Source organism: Ochotona curzoniae, unplaced genomic scaffold (genome assembly GCF_017591425.1).
Source record: "Ochotona curzoniae isolate NIBS_2020 unplaced genomic scaffold, NIBS_Ocur_1.0 contig_2404, whole genome shotgun sequence".
NCBI classification, from domain to species: Eukaryota; Metazoa; Chordata; class Mammalia; order Lagomorpha; family Ochotonidae; genus Ochotona; species Ochotona curzoniae.
The window spans coordinates 345,663-367,745 of record NW_024465451.1 but is presented as its reverse complement, the minus strand read 5'-3'; the positions used below and the strand labels follow the sequence as shown (position 1 = coordinate 367,745).

Below are 22,083 nucleotides of genomic sequence, written 5' to 3'. Positions count from 1 at the left end.
CCCAGCGCGGTGGCGCAAGTGGTTAAAGGTCCTCGCCTTGCACACCCGGGATCCCATATGGGCGCCGGTTCTAATCCAGGCAGCCCCGCTTCCCTTCCAGCTCCCTGCCTGTGGCCCGGGAAAGCAGTCAAGGATGGCCCAAAGCTTTGGGAACCTGCACCCATGTGGGAGACCCGGAAGAGGCTCCTGGCTTCGGACCGGCATAGTATCAGCCGTTGCGCTCACTTGGGGAGTGAATCATCGGACGGAAGATCTTCCTCTCTGTCTCTCCTCTCTGTATATCTGCCTTTCCAATGAAAAAATAATAAAAATAAATCTTAAAAAAAAAATTTTTGTTCTTGAGTCAGCAGTCACTCATTCACAGGAAGAATGCACTCGTGCAAACTACTAGGCATATTTTACAGATAGATTTTGCTTAGACAAAGAGTAATTCCATATCTTTTAGTTACCTACCTGAAATACCTAATCTATAGAATTTATAGTTGCTAAAAGTAGTTGTTCCTCAACTTGTCTTAGTCGATTGAAATCACCTTGGAGAAAGAACCAACCAATATATCCAATCACTTGAACATGCTAAAAATGACTCTTTAGGATACCCTGTATTTCTTACCCTGTATCACTCACTAGCTTCACTCATGACACTATTCCTAATACTCTAGTTCAGCAAGGCCAGATGGCTCTCAGCTCCTCAAATGTCACTCTCTCAATTCTAGATCTTTTCATGAACTATTCTCTCTCTACTTCACTTGCCTGTTTTAACCTCACACTTAGCTTAGATAACATCTCCCCAGAACAGACTTTCCAGCCATACCTTCCCGCTTCGTGTATAACTCTCAACAGAGCAGTATTGAATGGCATCTTCCTATTAACCAAATGCCCCAGACAGCAGGGACCATGCCTTCCTTATCCACAGCTCTAGCCACATCATCTAACACAACATCTGCAAATATTCGGGAAACTAGACTGACATTTTCTTCACTACATTTTAAGCTAAATGTCACTTTCAATTGGACCAGGTAATGAATCAAGTGTTCTGAAGTAAAAACCTGATTTTTAACACTTTCTTCCCTCTTCCTTGTTCTCATCTACTTTTATTTCTTTCAAAAGTTAACTGGTTCCCTTTTAGGTGGGAGGAAATATCAAATTCATTATATTCGTTGTTCAATAACACTGGGACTTTATTCTCTTTTATAACATTGCTTACAAATTATAATTTAATATTACATTGATTCTAGACCATCCATTCAGTATTCTTTGAACTTCCTATGCATCAGATACCATTATAATTGTACAGGAAGTTATTGCTATCTACTTACTAATCAGAACATCATACCTCTTTATTTTCCCTGCTCTCTTTACTGTCATTATTATTTTAAAGACTTCCCTGTATTCCACTTGAAAAAGATGAGAGAGAGAAGAAACAGAAAAGAGATCTTCCATCTGTTGGTTTATTTACTAAATGCCTACAAAAGCCAGGGCTTGATCAGACCAAAACTAAGACCCTCCAAAACTCAGTCCAAATCTCTCACATGGCTCATAAACCCAAACACCTGAGCCATCACCTATTGCCTCTCAGGCCATGCATTAACAAAAACTCAGATGGAAGCACAGCTAGGACCCCAGCCTAGACACTGCAATGTCTCAACCGCTGTGCCAAATGCCCAGCCCTCCTGCCTGCTTTACATGTATAGAATTTCAATGATGAAGGAACACACTAGCAAAGATCTTTCTTTAAAATATTACCTCAAAAAATATACATATATTACCTCTAGGAGGAAAATCTGAGAAACAGAGGTAGACCAGGGGTAATTTCTAGCACATATCATATCATATCATATCACATCACATCACATCATATCATGTAATTGAATACACTCTTAATGACAAAAGAATTACATAAACATTTCCTCAGCTTCTATACTACAAGCAGCCTGCTCACCTTAGAGGTTGCATTGTCCCAAATGGCTAGACCGAAGTAGTCTTCCTCCAAAAGATTGAGGTGCTCACACACTCGTTTAAGCAGATCTTGTCCCTTGGCATGTTTCTGCAAAGACACACATATTGATTTCAATTGAGGTTTCCAACTATTCCTCTATTCACTACCACTAAATAAAATGTTACTTTCCCATTTTCTTTTCTTTTCTTTTTTTTTTTTTTTTACCTTTGGTTACTAACAAACTTCCAGGTGGTTAAATAATCTAAGCAGAACAACACAATTTACCAAATTCCTATTTCTCAGTTTGTCTCAGGTGTAAAACACAGTAGCCAGCAAATAATATTACAATTCAAAGCAAAATGATCTTCGCCCCATCACCCAATCTCCAAATTCATCCTGAACGCCACCTTCTTCGTTTTTGTTGCAACATTTCCTAGCACATACTATCAGTCACGGACAGTCATCCCGAATTCTCCATCACTTGTCAACACTGATAGTTACAGCTATGAAAAACATTAGACTTGCTATCATTTTCAGACCAAATGTATCAAGAGAATGAGTTGTGCCTAAATTCCCTACAATCCCTCTCAGAAAAATGCTTAAAGTAGAATCTTAGCGTACAAACACTATCCATTGCAGAAACTCTTTCAACAGTACCACAAATCATTTTCTTAACGTTTCTTTACCAAGAAAGCCAAATAACTTTCAAAATTGAGTACTGACACTTCCAATTCTAGAGAGGAAATATCCTAACTTGAAGGCTGTAATTTGGGCTCGAGGGGTGGAACAGGTTACCTAAAGCACCAGAATCCTATACAAGCTCCAGTTCATGTTCCAGTTGCTTCCTTTCCAATTTAGCTCCCTGCTGGTGTGCCAGGACAAGGTGACTTAAGTTCTCTGGCCCTGCTATCCACGTGGAAGACTGAACAATCTCTGGTTCCTGGTTGGGCCTGGTCTAGTTCCTGCCACTGTAGCCGTCTGAGGATGAAAGACTCTCTGTTTCTCTTTCAAACTCTGACTTTCAAATAAATAAACAAATCTTAAAAAAAAAAAAAAGTTAGGGAAAGCATAGTGGTATAGCAACTAAGCCTCTGCCTGGAGCGCCAGCATACCATAAAGGTGCTGATTCATGTCCCAGTTGTTCCACTTCCCATCCAGCTCCGTGTTTATGCCTTATGAAGCTGATCTAATCAAAAGCCAGGAGCCAGCAGTCAGAAGCATCATCTGGGTCTCCTTTTTGGGTACAGGGGCCCAAAGTTGTTGCTTTTTTTAAATATTTATTTTCTTTTTTTAAATTGGAAAGTCAGATATACAGAGAGGAGAGACAGAAGATCATCCGTCCGTTGATTCACTCCCCAAGTGGCTGCAAAGGCCAGAGCTGTGCCAATATGAAGCCAGGAGCCAGGAGCTGCTCTTTCAGGTCTCTTACATGAGTGTAGGGTCCCCAGGATTTGGACCATCCTCCACTGCTTTCCCAAGCCACAAGCAGGGAGCTGGATGGGAAGCAGGGCCGCCAGGATTAGAAATAGCACCCATATGGGATCCTGGTGCATGTAAGGCACGGACTTTAGCCGCTAGGCTACCATGCCAGGCACTGCGGTCCTAAAGCTTGGGGCCATCAGCCACTGCTTTTCCAGGGCACAAGCAGGGAACTGGATGGAAAGTGGTGCAGCTGAACCAGTGTCCATATGGGATCCCGCACTCTGACTTTGGCCTGGCCCAACCTGGTAATTAATGGCTATTTGGAGAGCAAACCAGTGGATAGAAGAGCTGACTCTGTCTCATTCTGTTTATAATTCTGCTTTTAATATAAATAATTTTTTAAAGGTGGAAATACAATGAAATGATATCATTAAATTTTTTTAAACTCCCTATTTCTGAAATACATCTATTCCAAAGGGTTTAAAATACAATGGACTCATATCCTGTTCAGGAAGAAGAGTGTGGAAGAGCTTTCACAATCTCTAAATTTGCTAACAGCAAGAAGCAATAAAAGCAGAACTTGTAATTCCTCTAGTTACCACATGTACTAGTTCTTTTCAAAGAGCAATGAAATATTTTTCAGAGGCAGCAACGTGGTATAACAGGTTACATCACGGCTTATAGTGCCAGTGTCCCATATGATCACCAGTTCAAGTCCCAGCTGCTCCACTTCTGATCAAATTCCCTGTTATTGTACCTGGAAAAGCAGTGGAGAATAGCCAAAGTGTTGGGGCCCCTGCACCAATATGGGAGACCCAGAAGAAATCCCTGACTCCTGTGTTTAGATTAGCCAGCTCCTGCTGTTTTTGTGGCCATTTGGGGAGTGAATGAATGAACAGATTTCTCTTTGTTTCCCCCATCAGATTTCCAAATAAATAAATATATCTTTGAAAAATGAAATTTAAAAAACATATTTGTTGCTTCCCTTTTTACAACGTGGGGAGGATTGCCTGTAGTAAATACAGCCTAATATTTTACATCACATAGTTGTTCAAGTATGTTTGTGTTTACACATGAATAACTCAATTTAAAAGTAATTTGTTGTACATCTAAAAAAAAAACAGCTAAATCTAATGTCAGAAATTGAAGGTATCCTAAGACTGAAAAGTCACTCTATACATAATATTCATACTATTTTTTAAAAAAAAAAAAACAAAACAGGTTCTTATAACAAAGGTAACAATGCTCTAGCCAAAAAAATTTTTTCTGGTTTCTACTGTTTTTTATTTTGCTTAGTTTGGTTGGTTTCTGTTGGTTTTGTTTGATTTATTTATTTTGAAACAGACAGAGTTCCTATCTATTCCTTTGCTCCTTAAATGCCTACAATGGTCAGAGCTGGGTCGGGGCTGCAGTCGGGAGCTGGGAATTCAATCCAGAGATCCCACGTGAGCGGCAAGAACTCAACTACTGGGACCATCACAGCTGCCTCCCAGGGGCTGCAAGAGGAGGCGAGACTCAGCAGACCATCCAAAAACTGACCTCGAGGATGAAGACGTCAGATGTAGGTATCTTCACCTCAAAGTTAACTGTCAACTCCCTTATTTCAGAAGATCCGAGCAGACACACACACACACACACACACACACACACACACACACACACACACTCACACACTCACACACACACAGAGTCATGGCTGTGGATCTTACCTTGGGTACATCACTTATCCGGCTCTACGCGGGACAGAAAGGTAAATGTGCTCACCTCCACAACACATTCATAAACAGTGTCGTCCAACAAAGAAACCTTGCAGTGCATGTTTCTGTGTCTTCTGACTGACTTCTGGGAAGCTTTTGGATTCTCCGCTTTTGATTGAGGACTGTCTCCTTTTACTTCTACTTTGGAGCACTCTTCAAGTCCCTCTCCTTCCTTAGATTCAAGACCTGGATCTTCCAGCTGTTCCTCCTGAGCAGGCTGCATATGCACAACATCACAAAGTCAGGAACAAAACTCTGACCTCTCACAAAACACACTGCACTTACTTTTACTTGCAAAAATCCTAACCAATAGAAGCACTAACTGAGGAAAAACACTTTTAAAATACAGACATTAATATGAAATAAATATTTCTGTAAAAGATATGATCCCCTACAAGATCAATGGCCTTTGCTAGTCTCAACATTTCTCAAGCTGAATTCCATCAAACAATAAATCAAGGATTCATGTTAAGCACAAAACAGCAACTTCCTGCTGTCAGTATTATATATTCTTCTTGACTATGCCATTAAATGCTAATATTATAGTTTATCAAAACTTCAGCTTTTCCGTCCCATGCTCAAATTTTAGCAAGGCAGCCTTAGGAATTGCAAAATAGGATGTGATTTATCACATATTCCAAATTTTATGAATGCCTTGGAAAAGTACTTAGGTTCTATTTTAGAGTATTAACTACACATACATAGTAGGCTACAAACTTTATCAGATAAAGCTAATTTCCTTTTTCCAAGTATCAATCACACTAAATGTAAAGAAGTTTCAATAACAGAAGACACAGATTGAAATTTTGATTCTCCTGTGTAATCATTAAAGCCATTCCAATGTAATACAGGTGAGTGGGACATTTTGGAGTGTATACATGTGTACGTGTGTGTGTATAACTTTCAACTGAAATTGTTTTAAGTAAACCTCTTTCAAAAGAAGATATGGTTAATGTTTAGAAAAAGGGATTCAATAGTCTGGTTCCTGTATTAGGTACTAGAGATGACCTAAAGATTCTTTTTTTTTTTTAAGATTTATTTATTTATTGGAAAGTCAGATATACAGAGAGGAGGAGAGACAGAGAGGAAGATCTTCCGTCCGATGATTCACTTCCTAAGTGAGCGCAACGGCCGGTGCTGTGCCGATCCAAAGCCAGGATCCAGGTACTTCTTCCAGGTCTCCCACACAGGTGCAGAGTCCCAAGGCTTTGGGCTGTCCTCAACTGCTTTCCCAGGCCACAAGCAGGGAGCTGGATGGGAAGTGGAGCTGCCGAGATACGAACCGGCGCCCATATGGGATCCTGGGCATTCAAGGTGAGGACTTTAGCTGCTAGGCCACGCCGGGCCCTGGTCTAAAGATTCTTTTACAGCCTGGCATGACGGCTCAGTGCTAAATCCTTGTCTTGCATGCACTGGGATCCCATCTGGGTGTTGGTTTAGGTCCTGGCTGCTACACTTCCCATCTAGCTCCTTGATTACAGCCTGGGAAGGTAATAGAGGATGAGCCATCACCCCCATGTGAGACCGAGAAGAAGCTCCTGGCTTTGGATTGGCTCCGCTCCAACCATTTTGGCCACTTAGAGAGTAAACTAGTGGTAGCAAGAGCTTTCTCTCTGTATTTTCTTCTCTCTGTAAATCTGACTTTCCAAAAAAATAAATATTTTTTAAAAAGCATATTGTGAAAATTTCTGTCAAAAATAAATTGAAAAGTAAAGATTCATTTATCATTCTTCACAACCCTTTCATACGTGACCATCATTGGTTATGCTATCTAATCTAGCTCCCCTCTATTTCTCATGTCCCATTTTTTTTCCACCTTTATAACACTTTTCCTATAAATGTTTGTATTGTCCTTTAGAATACAAAGGCCACAAGAACAGGGATCATATCTGTTTTACAATAACAATCATAAATATTTATATAGCAATAACAATGGGTCAGTTGCTGTTTAAAGAACATCGCTTACATGAACTCATGTAAGACTCCTAACAACTCTTTGGGGTGGGAACTATTATTGTCTCTACTTGACAAATGAAAAACTGGAGAAATTAAAGTAACTGGCCTACGCTCACACAGCCAGTCACAAACCAGTCTAGATTCAAAAGTCATGATCTCACCTCTTCAACTTATTGTGGCTTTTATTTATGGAAGCACAACCAGCCTAGAGCTTACAACACATGACGGATTTTCAATAATTTGTTGAATGAATAAGCAAACATATTAAAAATTGGCGGTATCCATAAATTCCAAATCACTCTGGATAAAGACTGGTAGAATACAAAGCAAACTCACCTTTTAAGAATTTGATAGAAAAAGACCACTTAAGTGAATTTCTATTACATTGGCATGGCTTAAGAGTTTGCCCCAGGCTTCATGTGTCAAAATTTAATCCCCACTGTGAGAGGTATTTGGAAGGTGGAAGCCTAATCCATCACGGTGTTTTGGAAGTATCTTTTGGACAAAATTAGTATTAGAAGAAGTCACTAGAGTGGAGCCACCAAGACTGGATCCTGGTGACCACAAGAAGAGGGAGAGAGGAGACAGATATAAAGACACACATGTGCTTACTGTCTCTTGTCATGTGAATCCCTGCATCATCTCAGGACTGTCATCAAGAAGGTCATTTCCCCTTCACCATGTACCTCCAGAACTCTGAGCAAAATCAACTTCCTTTCTCTATGACTCACCCAGAAATATGGCACTGAATTATTGGCAACAGAAGACAGACTAACCCATATACATACAGAAATACGATCAGTTAAGCAAAACTCACAGGTTCTGGCCCATAAGGTTTTGAGTGTAAACACTAATTTCCTAAGGCCCAAAACAGCTTGCTCTCTTAAGCAATATCTCCCTGAAGTTTAATTAACAATATTAATGTGTTTCATTTTCTTCCTATGTACAAAACATTCTATGCATACGATTATCTCTGTACTAGAATTTAGGCAATGAATGAGGTTTTATGTAAATCTGATATTAACTTTGTCCATCATCTGCTTCAACTTGACTACAAATCAATAGTCTTCAGACAAAACAAGAAATGGATTTTCCCTTTCACTAAGTGTGTGTATGGGGAGATAACACGAAAATAGGGCAGAATGACTCAAAACTATTACATACCTTCAGAGGACTTGAATTCATCATCAAGCTTTTATGAAGATGTCCATAAAACAATAACTTCATTGATAACTATCTTGTTCCTAAATTTTCACCAACATGAACTTTAACCCAACTCATTCCTTTTTGTCTTACCATAAATTATGAATTGGTTTCATCATTATTACAAGATGATATATGAATAAAAAAGAGGAATAAATTCATTTGATACTTTTTCTCCATCTTTGCTTCTGATTTGTGCTTTGTGTCTTCTTAAAAACCAAGTTCCACTGACTACATTAACTTCTGTTGAAATTTCTTGAGCTCCAAAGTTTCATGTTGATTATGACTACTAATATCCAAAACCGGGTATTAAGAAATAAAGTCAAATGTTCTCAAATGAAGACCAATGTTTATAGAGCTACTCACACCCCCTTACCTGTGTTTCTGCACTGCTTAATGAATGAAGATCCAAGGACGGGTCTGTCTTGAGTTCAGGCTCAGGAGCTGCAATGGGGGCCTTTAAGATGATCTCTTCATCAAGACTGGTTCCAAATTCTATTTCTTTCTGGCCCCTTTCACCTTTTTCTTTATCTGACTCGACTTCTCTGCCTTCCTCCTCAGAGACCTGAGATCTGGGCTTTTTGAGAAAGGAGGAGAGCAGTCGTGACAGCCCTCTGTTTTCTGCAGCCCGCTGCTCCTTGCTCCTGGTCAAGTCTTCGTGTGTAGGGGTGTCTCCATTAGAGGCCTGCGGCTTGGGTTCACACTGGTTGTCTCCCTCGGCCCCTGGGGGAGAAGCTTCCTCCAGCTGAGTCTCCTGGCGGCCTCCGTGTGCGGCTCCCTCCCCCTCTTCCTTCTGTGGTTGCTGCGCGGAATCTTCAGTCTCTGCAGCTAAACTCTTCTCTGTCGTCATGATCGCGCTGTTTTTAAAAAGATAAAAGGGGTGGTTCTTAGTAGCAAAACACATTACTAAACCATAAAGACTTAAGCATGAGGATTCATGATCTTCAGAAAGTTCATGGAAAATGGAACAAAAGGGTAAGTTTATTTTTATGGAAAAAGACAAATTCAGGCATAGTTATCCCATAATATGAATTTTTCTAAACTTTTTAGACCCCTCATAAGTATGGACTTCAATTTTTTGGCACTGAAAGAAACTTACCTTTTTGATCCACTTTTTGTGAACTTTTTCAAGTTCTCTTATATTTAACATCAACAAATAGAACTCAAATCCATTAAACATGAGGTTTTCCATTAAAGTATAAAAATAACTACAGGTCCTAAATAAATTAAAATGCCCTGATTCACTACAGATATGCACACTGAGAGCTGTTCTTAAAATATTACTCACTGAGCCTATGTCAAATATTCAATTCAATGCTTCGAGACAGCATACTTTTATGCTTAAAAAGACAGAACTTGGGTCCGGTGCAGTAGCTTAGCAGTTAAGGTCCTTGCTTTGCACATGCTGGGATCCTATATGGATGCCGGTTCTAATTCAAGCAGCCCCACTACCCATCCAGCTCCCTGCTTGTGGCCCAGAAAAGCAGAAGAGGATGGCCCAAAGCCTTGGGATCCTGCACTGCATGGGAGACCTGGCAGAGGCTCCTGGCTCCTGACTCCCAATTGGCTTAGCTCCAACCATTGCGGTCACTTGGGGAGTGAATAAGTAGACAGAAGATCTTCCTCTCTGTCTCTCCTCCTCTGTGTATATCTGACTTTCCAATAAATATAATATTTTTTTAAAAAAAGACAGAACTTGTATAATAGTCTTTGAGGGTTAAAATAAATGGCTTAAGTTTAGAACATTCTCTGAAAATTTCTACACACCCAAAGAAACAATGAAATTTACAATTTTTCCAAGCATTGTTATTTTTCTTTATATTTCTTAAATTTCACAAATTACTCAAAGACCAATAAATGCAGGATTCTGCTTATTTGTTATCAGATTTGATAATAGCAATGATAAGCACACAGCTAAAATAACTGCAAAAACCTTTTTAAATTTTCATGTTGCCATACAAAATTACAGTCCTTTCCAAAGGTTTCATAGCTTACGTTCTTCGATATTTTCCTTCTGGTAAATGTGATGTTGAAAGCTCACAGTTATTTTTATGATTTTTTTAAAAACAGAAACAGAGACCACAGAGAGATCCTTCAATCACTGGTTTGCTCCCCAAATGCTGGCAACAGCCAGAGAGAAGTAGGCCAGGCTTAACCAGGGAGCCTGGAACTGCAAACACAGGTCTCCCACGTGGGAAAAGGGACCCAAGAGGAGCCACCACCTGCTGCCTCCAGGACACACACTAGCAGGAAGCTTGGTGTCAGGGCCAGAACCAGGACTCAAACCCAGGCACTCAATATGGAGTGTGGTACCTTAAGCAGTGTCTAAACTGCTGTGCCAAACACCTGCCCTAAGCAGGGAATTTAAAAAAAAAAAAAAAGGGAACAAAATCATCACAGCAGAGAAATAGTAGAGACGCAAGATAAAGAAGAAAATCCAAGAACAAGAAAGTCACTTCATTTATAACAGGAGGAGAAGGCAGATAATGGACTTCACATGTTTCAAACCCACTTCATCTCAGAATTATAAGCCTTGCGATTATAAATGACGAGCATTCATTGCTCCACTTAGTTTACTAAATAACCACCAAGAGATTTTTAAAACTTGGGTAACAACATTGACTACTGACAATCTTTCATTTTGATTCACTATTAAGACTAAAATGCTCTGCCTAGTTGTCAAAAAGCAAGACTCATTTGGTTGTGACACTTTCCGCACACTATTTCGGCAAAGTAATTTTATTTAGATGTTAACCCATTCCCTCAGCATAAGATCTTCAGCACAGCACAGGTCCTGTGTCAAGGAACCCGACAGAAGACAAAACAAATCAGACAGGCTTACATCCTCACGCAGTTTACACTTTCGATTCAATTTTAACCAATAAATGAAAGAAATTTCAAGAGAAATTAAATTTTAATTATGAGCTATATCTAAAATAACTATACATATGTGTAACAAAGCAGTGAAAAGAAGCTAGCATGTGTTGGTCAGTATTTCTTTGCTAGGCTCCAAGTCAAGGGTGTTGTCTAGAATTATCTCCATGAAGCCTTTCAATAATCCTGCAGAAAAAAGAGGGTTTGTCTAATCTTACAGTTGAGGAGATTGAAATTCAGAAAGTAACTTGCCTCAGATCACAGTATTAGTAGGCAGCAAACCACTACAATAAAATAAAAGGAATAGGAATAAAGTCCTTTGCATGAGCTCCTACTGCTCAAATATTTGAATTATGCTAAGCACTAAATATATCTTTATGCAACAGTATTTTTAATTGTATTGACTAAGTCATTAAAATTACTCTGACCTAATATATTATGGCAATTTAGTCATTACAAAAAGCATCTATCAACCAGTACACTTCTTAAGTGTTTCTAAAGTGAGGCACACACGAATTTAAAGGAAATTTTTCAAAAGAACAGATTCAAATGGCTAACAGACATATGAAAAGATGCTCAGGCTCCCTAGCCATGAGAGATACAAATGAAAACCACTTTGAGGTACCACCTAACTCCAGTGAGACTGGCCTACATTCAGAACTCAACAAACAACACCTGCTGGTATGGATGTGGAGAGAACGGCACCCTCCTTCACTGCTGGTGGGAGTGTAGGCTAGTACAACCACTGTGGAAATCAGTATGAGGAGTGCTTGGAAAATTGCAAATAAACCTGCCATATGCCCAGCTATCCTGCTCCAAGGAATATGCCCAATAGAAGTGAAATCTGCATATGAGAAGGGGATCTGTAATCCTATATTTGCAGCAGCACAATCTACAATAGCAAAGACATGGAAACAATCCAGATGTGCGTCCAAAGAAGAGCAGTTAAAGAAACTGTGGTATATCTACTCCATGGAATATTATTCAGCTATTAAGAATGAAATTACTCTGTTTACAACCAGGTGGTCCCAACTAGAGACCATTATGCCCAATGAAATGAGTCAATCACAAAAGAACAAATACTGTATGTTCTCTCTTATATAAGGAAACCAACATGCAAAGTGTAACTTTAATAATCTAATCCATACTAGTTTTTGCTTGTTTGCTTGTTTTTTTGGTTGAATCCCATGTGTTTTGGTGTTTTTATTTCACTTTGGTTTATTCCAAATAACTTCTTTTCTCTTGTCAAATTCATCATGGGCTCATAGATTATACGATGGCATCATTTTTCCCAAGAGACTTTTGTGTTTCCTTTTTGTCACCCATGTGTGGGTTACTCAGTGGCACATTTTTTTCATGGTGCTGTAATTTGTTGTTGATGTTGTTGTTGTGGCTGTTCTAAGTCATACCAGTTGTTGACCTTGTTTCATGGTTTCCCACTTATGGAAATGTAAAGTGATGGAGTACTGGGGCCTATCATATACAGACGTGGTGGTACAATGGAACATGCATCCCCGCATCCAGACGAAAGATGGATTCCCAATGAAACTGTGTAGACAAGGGGGTGCTGGACTGTCTGACATTGTCTGTACCAACAATGTCGGGGGGTACAGTTAAATAAGAGACTGATAGAATTATGATTCCTTATGAAGGACTACACTATTGTAACAAAATGGGAAAAATCTGATGAGGGTGGGAGTTTGGGGGGAATCCCAGCCTATACAAAATTGTACCACATAATTCAAAATACAAAATAAAATATATTTTTAAAAACAAGAAAAAAATTTTTTAAAAAAGAAATAAAATTATTTTCAATGCCTTTTTTTCCAACTACCTTACCCCTTAACCTCTAAAGTAATCAAAATGACATAGAAAGGAAATCTGGAAACCAAATATTAGTTATTCTAAGAGAGTAATGATTTAAGAACGCCACTTTATATTACATTTCCTTCGCAAAGATAAATCTGAATGAGCAGCAGCATCATTTTCCATAAACTTCAGATATGGCTTCACTTCACCTTACTGAAAACGAACAGAATATTTTTTATAAAGTTCCCCTAGATAAGACTTTAGAATACTCTTTTATGAAGTTTCTAGGAGACAGGAAAATCACCTAAACCCCATTTTTAAAAAGGTTTACTTATTTTCATTTGAAAGGCAGAGTCACAAAGAGAAAATGAGAGAGATCCTCCATCCACTGGTTCACTCCACAAATCCCTACAACAGTTGGAACCGGGCCATCTTAAGGGCAGAAGCCAAGAGCTACTTTCAGTCTCCCACGTGGGTGCAGAGGCCCAAGGGCTTGGACTAGTTTTCACTATTTTCCCAGGAATACCAGCAGGGAGCAGAATTGGAAGTAGACCATCTGAGCTTTGAAGCGGTGCCCATGTGGGATGCCAGTGCCACAGGTGGACACTTAACCTATTACATCATGCACTACCTCCTTTAAACTCACTCCTAATGGTCTTTTGCTTACATCCTTCAACAGAGTATTTACTCTGTTTCATAATTTTTTCTTATAGCTTTAAAAACAGAAACTATCTTCTAAAGGATATTCCTAGCATTGCTTTATATCAAAATGTCACTTGTTTGTAATAAAGTAACAGAATGGGCATAAACAAGAACTCTTTGGTTGTCTTATATACATACACATAAACGGTAACAATGTATTGCTACAGGTGTGCTTGTTAAACGTTAATGTGTACCAAATCACTAGTAATCTTGTTAAACTATTCAGATTGAGCCAGTTAAAATGGAGCCTGAAACTGTGAATTTCTAAAAAGATGCTGACAGGGCTGGTGCAATGGTTCAGCTGGTTTTCGGTACTGTTTTATGTCCTGGCTGCTCCATTTTCCACCCAGCTCCCTGCTTGTGGTCTGTGAAATCAGTGGGGGAGGTCCCCTAAACCCATTTGGGAAACCCAGAAGAAGCTCCTGGCTCCTACCTTCAGATCAGCCCAGCTCTGGCTGTTGCAGCCATTTGGAGAGCGAACTAGTGGATGGAAGACATTTTCTTCTGTCTCTCTGTAAATATGTCTTTCAAATAAAAATAAGGTCTTAAAAAAAAAAAGACGTTGCTAATGCTGCTGGCCCACTGACTAAATCTGGATAGCAATGCATAGAAAACCACAATTACAATTATCTTGGGAATGTATCTCAAAGAGAAAAATAGCAAAATGCTGCCTTTAGAAAGTGGAATGTGAACAATGGGAAATACTTTATACAACAAATGCTAAACTAATGTTTATTAAGTACACAAATGAAGCAAAGGATGAAATTTGTTATAAAATGTGAAAACTGAACCACTGACTTTTTTTTTTTAGAACTCCTGCTGCTTAACCAGATTTTGCAATTTTGAACCACAGAGCTATGGCAATTCCAAGTTTTCCATGAAGCCATGATGCCTGCCCAGATTCATTGTTCTGGATAAATCCACTGATATGATTCCCTGACCAGGTTTAGGAAGAAATGACTAAGACATATGCTATAGAATAACATCTGTCAGTACATAATCGAAACATTTTGCCATATAACTGGACATACGGACAGAACAAGGTAAACATTAATAGAGAAGCAATGAGAATATATTGTAAGCAACAGGCACACAAGCAGAAGGGCTAAAGAATTCTATTGGAATATACAGAAATCAACATGAAAACAACTGAAATCATATGAAATCATATGAATGCTAGAAAACAATCAGGAATTCAAATGCTGTTGCATTCAGCAGAAATGTTACAATTCAGACTATGCAAGAAAATAGACAGAGACAAAGATAGTTGGCATGCATATTTGTTCCAGCTGTGCACACATGGCTAGCATGCTATTAGTGAGAGAGAGAGAGAGAAAGGGAGAGAGGAAGGGCATAAAAATACGAAATGAAAGTGATAAAATGGGCTGATGTCTTCAGTCATTTCTGAGGATCTGAACTACATTTCTTAAATAGTTGTTTTTTTTTTTTTAAAAAAAAGGCTTTGTATCACATACAAAATTTCAGATTAGTTACACATGCAACCCCCAAATCTTTGCATTTCAAACAATAGGAGAAATAATCAAAGAAAAAGATACAAAAGAAGTAGAACAGCAAATCCACAATCAATGCTCTACCAACAGGTTACTCCTGTGTAAATGATACTATTTTCAGAGAGATATCTATTTTAAAATAATTATACTAAAATGCAGGATACTTGAAAACACATAAATCCCTACTGCATTTCACTGTTAATCCTCCAAACTACACATATTACATCCTATCTACACTTGTTTGAATAGTGTTCATGTAGGGCCCGGTGGCGTGGCCTAGTGGCTAAAGTCCTCGCCTTAAACACCAGCCATTGTGCTCACTTGGGGAGTGAATCATCGGACAGAAGATCTTCCTGTCTCTCCTTCTCGCTGTATATCTGAGTTTCCAATAAATAAATAAAGATTTTTTTTTTAAAATAGTGTTAATGTATTAACTTCAGGCAAATAGTTTCGTTAAAAACTCCACACTGGGGCCCTGCATGGTAGCCTAGCAGCTAAAGTCTTCACCTGAAACACGCCAGGATCCCATATGGCCAGTTCTAATCCCAGCAGCCTCGCTTCCCATCCAGCTCCCTGCTTGTGGCCTGGGAAAGCAATCAAGATGGCCCAAGGCCTTGGGACTCTACACCCACATGGGAGACCTGGAAGAGGCTCCTGGCTTTTGATCAGCACAGCTCCAGCTGTTGTGGCCACTTGAGGAGTGAATCAACAGATGGAAAATCTTCCTCTCAGTTTCTCCTCCTTTCTGTATATATGACTTTCCAATAAAAATAAAATAAATCTTAAAAAAAAAAAAAAAACACCCTCCACAATGAGCAGATAGAAAGGGTCCATGTGACCTTTCAGCTTAAAAAAAAAAAAAATCTCTAATGTCAGTGTAATCAGTGCTCCATTAATGTTTCTTGAAGGAAAAGCTGTTCCTTAGTGCTAACCATGTATAAGGTTTTGGCACATCTCTCGAGACCAAATAAACAACACACAATTCTTACAGAAGACATAGACACAGATAACTAAATACAAGGCAATATGTGGTGTTTTAAAAATTGTTATTTATTTACTTTGTGAAGCAGAGAGACAAAAATAAGGAGAATTCCCTCGTACTAGTTCAACCTCCAAATGGCCAGAAGAGCTGGGGATGAGCCAGAGAAGCCAGGAGCCAGGAATTCAATCCTTGTCTCTCTCCTGGGCAGCAGGGACTCAAGTACTTGGGCCATTACCTGTGACCTCCCATTATTCACATCAGTGGGCAGCTGGAATCAAGAGCCGAGCTGGGATTGAACCCCAGTGAGATGTTGGTGTCTTTAACCACTCTACAGAGAGCGCTTACTGAGACAAAACCCACGGGTTAAATCAACTAAACAAGATAGAACAATAAAGAATTTCCTACTGGATCGATATGTTGAAAAGGTGAATTTTGAAGTTTGAAGGATGGGTACAAACACAATGACTCGAGGCGTGATGGGCAAATGGAACTTCAGGTGGAGGAACTGACACTAGTCAGAATGTTACAGCTCCTCTGGATCTAGCAAGAATTCCGGACCGGCTGGATCAGAGTCACAATACGGAAGTAGAAGGAGGGAAGGGTGGAGCACAGTAAACTATTCAAAATCAGGTTCCAACTTAAAGGACATTGCCAACAGCTACCATCCATTGAGAACTGTACTAAATGCCACACATGTTTCACCAAACTATCTTTACAACAATTCTATAGGACAGGGGTTTTTATTTTCTAGATAAACAGGCTCTGGGTGGTTTAAAAAGTGTCAGATCACAGCACTAAGCCATGCTGTCATGCACCCACTAACACAGGACGGGGCAGTAATTTTGTCACTAATCCTCAGGCAAGTAAGATGCCTGTCTCTGGAAAAACCGGGTACCTGATATGTTTCCAGCCCAGAGACACCTCTCTACTGAAGAAACCCCTCCCCACCGACAAACCCCAGACAGGCTATTCCATGTGGCCAGCGTCATCTCTAGTCTCACCAGCTTCACACATCCCACCATGTCCATATTTCTCATATATCATAGACTCGTATGTGAAGATACAGGTAGATAAGGAGAGACAGGCAAAGACACAGATTAGGAAAGGAACTGAATATGATACTAAACAGTCTGATCTTGATTCCTAAGGCAGAAGGAGAACCAAGCAAGCTTTTTCCATAGGCAAGCAGATAAGCTAAGTGGATACGCACAAGGCTGAAACTGTAGAGTGAATCCAGGTTATCAGTGAATATTCACAATAGGAATCTCTAGGGAAGCTGAAACCAACACCGGGCAGAGAAACTACAAGTCTTCCTACCACTGTCCTTGGATTCCCTAGCTCATTCTCACCAGCATGCGTGTCATTAACCCAAGCAATTGCACGTTGGAACCTAAAAGCTCTTTTTAAAGAAACCTTCCTTGGCTCATTCTTAGTAAATGACATCATCCAAATCAAAAACCCAACCACCATTCTTATCTTAGTCTTCACTTCCCTTCCTAATGAAATCTGTCACTCCTACAAATTCAACCTTGAATATGTATTTGGGATCAGTTCATTTCTTACCTTTTCTACTACTATCACGTTTGTGCCAATGTTCTGACCTGAACCACATGAGTAATCTGGCCTTTGCCAATCTCATCAATTTATCAACCTCCATTCACGAAGGTCATTCAGCTGACCTCTTGTGACTGTTGTTCACAAGGAAAAAAAAAATCTTAAGATCTTGGCTGAATATGCCGCAACAAAAAAATGAAATTCTCAAACACCTGTTAGAAATTCTGAATCAGGTGTTAGCTGCAATTCTGGATTTATAATAATGAGCCCTCATCTGACTCTTCAACAGTGTTCTAAGCACTGGAGTTCCACAGCAGAACCAAACCAGTGAGAAAGTTAAAGAGCCCCTGGCTTCCTAGACTTCACTCTAGTCAGAAGATTGTGGAAGGTAACAGTCCCTCAGTTCTCAGTATTTATATCGGATATTTAAAAAAAAAAGATTTATTTCTTTTTATTGGAAAGTCAGATTTAACAGAGAGGAGGAGAGACAAAGATCTTCCATCTTTGAACCATCTGCTGGTTCATTCCCCAAGTGGCCGCAATGGCTGTGGAGCTGAGCTGATCCGAAGCCAGGAGCTTCTCCTGGGTCTCCCACGTGGGTGCAGGGTCCCAGGGCTTTGGACCCTCCTCCTCTGCTTTCCCAGGCCACAAGCAGGGAGCTGGAAGGGAAGCTGGGGCTGCTGGGGTTAGAACTGGTGTCCATATGGGATCCTGGCGTGTTCAAGGTGAGGATTTTAGCACTAGGCGGCTGCACCAGACCCTACATTGCCATCTTAAATCACTTTAAGTTCCAAGCAATTTAAAGAGACCAAAATTTGTCAAGCAGACAGAAGATGATGATGGAATTTTAAACTGCAGCATAAGGTAAACAGTTGAAAGACATCAGGATGCTTGGCCTAGAAAATAAGAATCCACAGCAGACGTGACTGTTCTCACTAATTCCCAGAGCTGAGCTCCATTCTTCAGTCACCGGAAATCAGACACATGTCTCATTTACATAAAGTAAAAAGTAATAGTGAGCTTGTTACTGTTACCCAACGGATTCTCTCAAAAGCTCAAAGTCCATAGGCCATGAACTCCAGAGAAAAGAACTTTTCCATTATGTGGGGCCTTCCATTAGCTGAACTCCAAGGCCCTGCCTGTCCAATGTCAAGATATTACAAATGAAAGGAAAAAGGAATCATAATAGTGATAAAAATGAGCTTTATTTTTAAAAAAAAAAAAAAAAGGCTACATAACAGAACTACCATTTGGTTAGAAGAGTAAAGGGGAAATTTTTTTATTTTTAAGGGCTCTTTTACCTGTCTAATCAGGCAAGAAAATTCACTAGTATTCTCTTGAACAGAATTTCAAGTGTAAATTATTAGAATATAGAAAATAGCTTGTTTCTCAATAAAACTAATTCCCACCAAAACCACAGGAAAGCATCTTCCCCTTATAAAAATTCAATTTAAGCACATTAATTAGCACTTTTAGAAAAACAGGATAACCACAAATGTGGCTTACTGATGAAAATGGTAATCTAAAATACACAAGTTTCTTCATCATTCTCTCTAGCCCTCTGGAAGGCAGAGGTAGATGGGCACAGATCTCCCATCCATTGGTTTATTCCCCAAATGCCTCAACAGCTGGGCCTGGCCAGACTGGAGTCAGAAGCAGGCAGCTCAGTCTGAGTGTCCCAAGCACTGGAGCCATCCCTGCTGCCTCCTAGGGAGAGAGAGCAGGTAACAGAGCAGACACTCCAATCCAGGCACTCCAACACCAATGCCTTAACCCTTGCACCAAATGCCCACCCAAACTCTAAACTACTCACACAGGTGCAGGGTCACAAGGTCCCGGGCCGTCCTTGACTGCTTTCCCAGGCCACAAGCAGGGAGCTGGATGGGAAATGGAGCTGCTGGGATTAAAACCAGTGCCCATATGGGATCCCAGTACGTGCAAAGTGAGGACTTTATTGTTTTAATTTAAGTCATTTCTACAGTGATTAACACTATAACATCAATTTATTTCTGGGGGCTTTTAAATAAGTAAACTTATACTCATTTCCTTCTAAAGAACAAACAAACAAAAAAAGTTCTTGACTACCCTGTAGAATTCAAGTTTACTTGCACTATCTGAGCCTTCTCAGAATATACTACCCAATGATTAACAGGCCTCACTGAATTCTATCCAGGGATCAGAGATATTATTTTAGCCATTCTTGATGAAAAACTATAAAATTATGTTTCATTTTTTAAAAATCTATATAGTATGATTAAACTTTTATTGATTTACCCATCATTAAGATTTCGATTACTGTATAGTGCTGCTGTCAAGCCCACGGAAGTCTGTGGGGGCGGTTAGTTCTGTAAGGAGAGCATCTCAGTACTGTGCCATGTTTCTCCCATCCTGGTGCTAACCAGGCCCGATCCTGCTTAGCTTCCGAGATCAGACGAGATCGGGCACGTTCAGGTTGGTATGGCTGAACGCTGTGCCTTGTTTCTGTACCTGCCTTTCCTAGTTTTCCCATGTGCTCACTTGCTGAGGTAACACACACTTTTTGCTGACAACTAGGTGGTCTGCCAACAAGTATCACCCAACATCCCTTTGTTCTCGCTGACTTATCATTCTCTAGGACACTGAACAGTGAAGTGTGTTAAAATCATGTCTGGGATAGGAATAAATGCTAAGAAAATAAAATAAGATTAATGCTTTACATTACTGGAAAAATTCCAATGCATGCACTTCATGAACTATTTTAATTCATCAGATGCCACATAAGTCAGCTATGAGTTCACATTTTATTGTAATCAGTTGCTAAATAAGTAAATGACCCTCAAATAAATCCTACCAATACAACAACCATTGTCTTTCCAAGCAGAGGTCAGAAATCTTGAACACTATTAGTGATAAATCCAAATTAACTCCCCTGGAAAATACAAAGCAAAATCCAGTAATAATTTAGACTAAAAATGTAAATAAAGGGAGAAACTCCTGAACAAAATACTGGATAGTATTAAATTTAAAAGTCTCAATGTAAACATAAACACGAGTATTTTTAGCTACACAATGGTCTTTAGTAAGAATGGAACTTGTATGACTCGTTTTAATTATCTTGGAGTTAACATAATCTAATATTATAGTGATAAATTTTACTTTAACCGGTATATTAATGAAATGCAAGTGTGACTTGCAAACTTGTGTTGGATCATGGCTTGTTCTAACAGATATTCAGGTCACTGGAACAGAGGCAGCGGCTGTCTCTCACACTGTTACACACAAAAACTAGATTATAAACTACCAGAAAACATAACACTGGTATAAAGATAAGTCTTAGTAACAGTTAAGTATTTCTAGTGACCTTTCATTTGCTACAACAGTCAATATAAGTTAATGGTTAAACTTGATGACAATTTTCTCCCTGAAATAGAAAGAGAACCTAAGTAATAAACAGTAACTTTTTGAAAATAAAGGTAAGCCAGGAACATTGGCAGAAAATAAAATTTTACAAAGTTTTTATAGTGAGAGAAGAGATAGTTTACAGTCAAATATAAAGACATTTTTAGAACATTTATAGAAAAGGTTCTTCCTAAGATTTTAGGATACGACAGTAAAATATTCTCTATACAATGAGAAGTTTTAGAAATAAGGAAATTAAGAACCAGTGTAGATGTAGGACGGGCAGGGCTAGGTCCCTGCCTTTGATGAGCCATGTGTGAGCTGTGTCTGGGTGTGAACCCGGCCTGGTTGGGCTGTAACACCCAACAGTGAAACCAGAATGGGTGATGACCAGTCAAGAGAGGCCACTGTTCCTGCTGGCCCGTGGACCCACTGATGGGCACGAGATATGGCACTGGGAGATGTTCTGATGGAGAAGCTTCAAGAACTCCTCTGCTGGAATACAGTCCTTGCAGGTGAGGGCAAGAACTATGGTAGGGAACAGTCCAGACCAGGTCAGGGAATGGAACCCACCATCACACATTTGGCACAGATTGTGGGCGAACCAGGTTGGGCCAGTTCACATCACCCGCTGGCAAATCCAAGCACCAGACTGGAGTGTGGATTAGGCCAGGTTGGGTTGCAACACATGCCAGTTCACATGAGGACCAGGACTAGGGGCCAGATGGGCTGGACTAGGCTGTATCCCCCACCAGCATGAGCTGGAATTAGGGGTGGCCTGGGCATGGCCAGGCTAAACACCCACTGGCAAATGCTGAGATGAGGAATGCCATGCCAGACTAGGCCGCAGCACCCAGCCAGCACATGTAAGATCCAGAGGGGGTGAAATTGGTACAGAGGCTGTGTGGGGTTCCCCTGATGGACCATTACTACCACTGAAGAGCATGAGCTGGGATGGGGGCAGACCAGGATGGGCAGAGCTACAACACCTGTGGGCCT

At 39.9% G+C, this 22,083-nt stretch overlaps 1 protein-coding gene across 5 annotated transcripts in view; it reads right to left on the bottom strand.

Moving 5' to 3' along the window:
- Window positions 1-22,083, bottom strand: part of EPB41 (erythrocyte membrane protein band 4.1) — a 177,976-nt gene that overhangs the window by 108,132 nt on the left and 47,761 nt on the right. For all 5 annotated transcript variants that reach the window (XM_040974057.1, XM_040974062.1, XM_040974059.1 and 2 more), the window contains exons 2-4: window positions 8,651-9,131; window positions 5,123-5,332; window positions 1,940-2,044 (exon numbers count right to left, since the gene is read on the bottom strand). In XM_040974057.1, coding sequence (XP_040829991.1) covers window positions 1,940-2,044; window positions 5,123-5,332; window positions 8,651-9,124 — 789 coding nt within the window. In that variant the 5' untranslated portion in view covers window positions 9,125-9,131. The remainder of the gene's footprint in view (window positions 1-1,939; window positions 2,045-5,122; window positions 5,333-8,650; window positions 9,132-22,083) is intronic.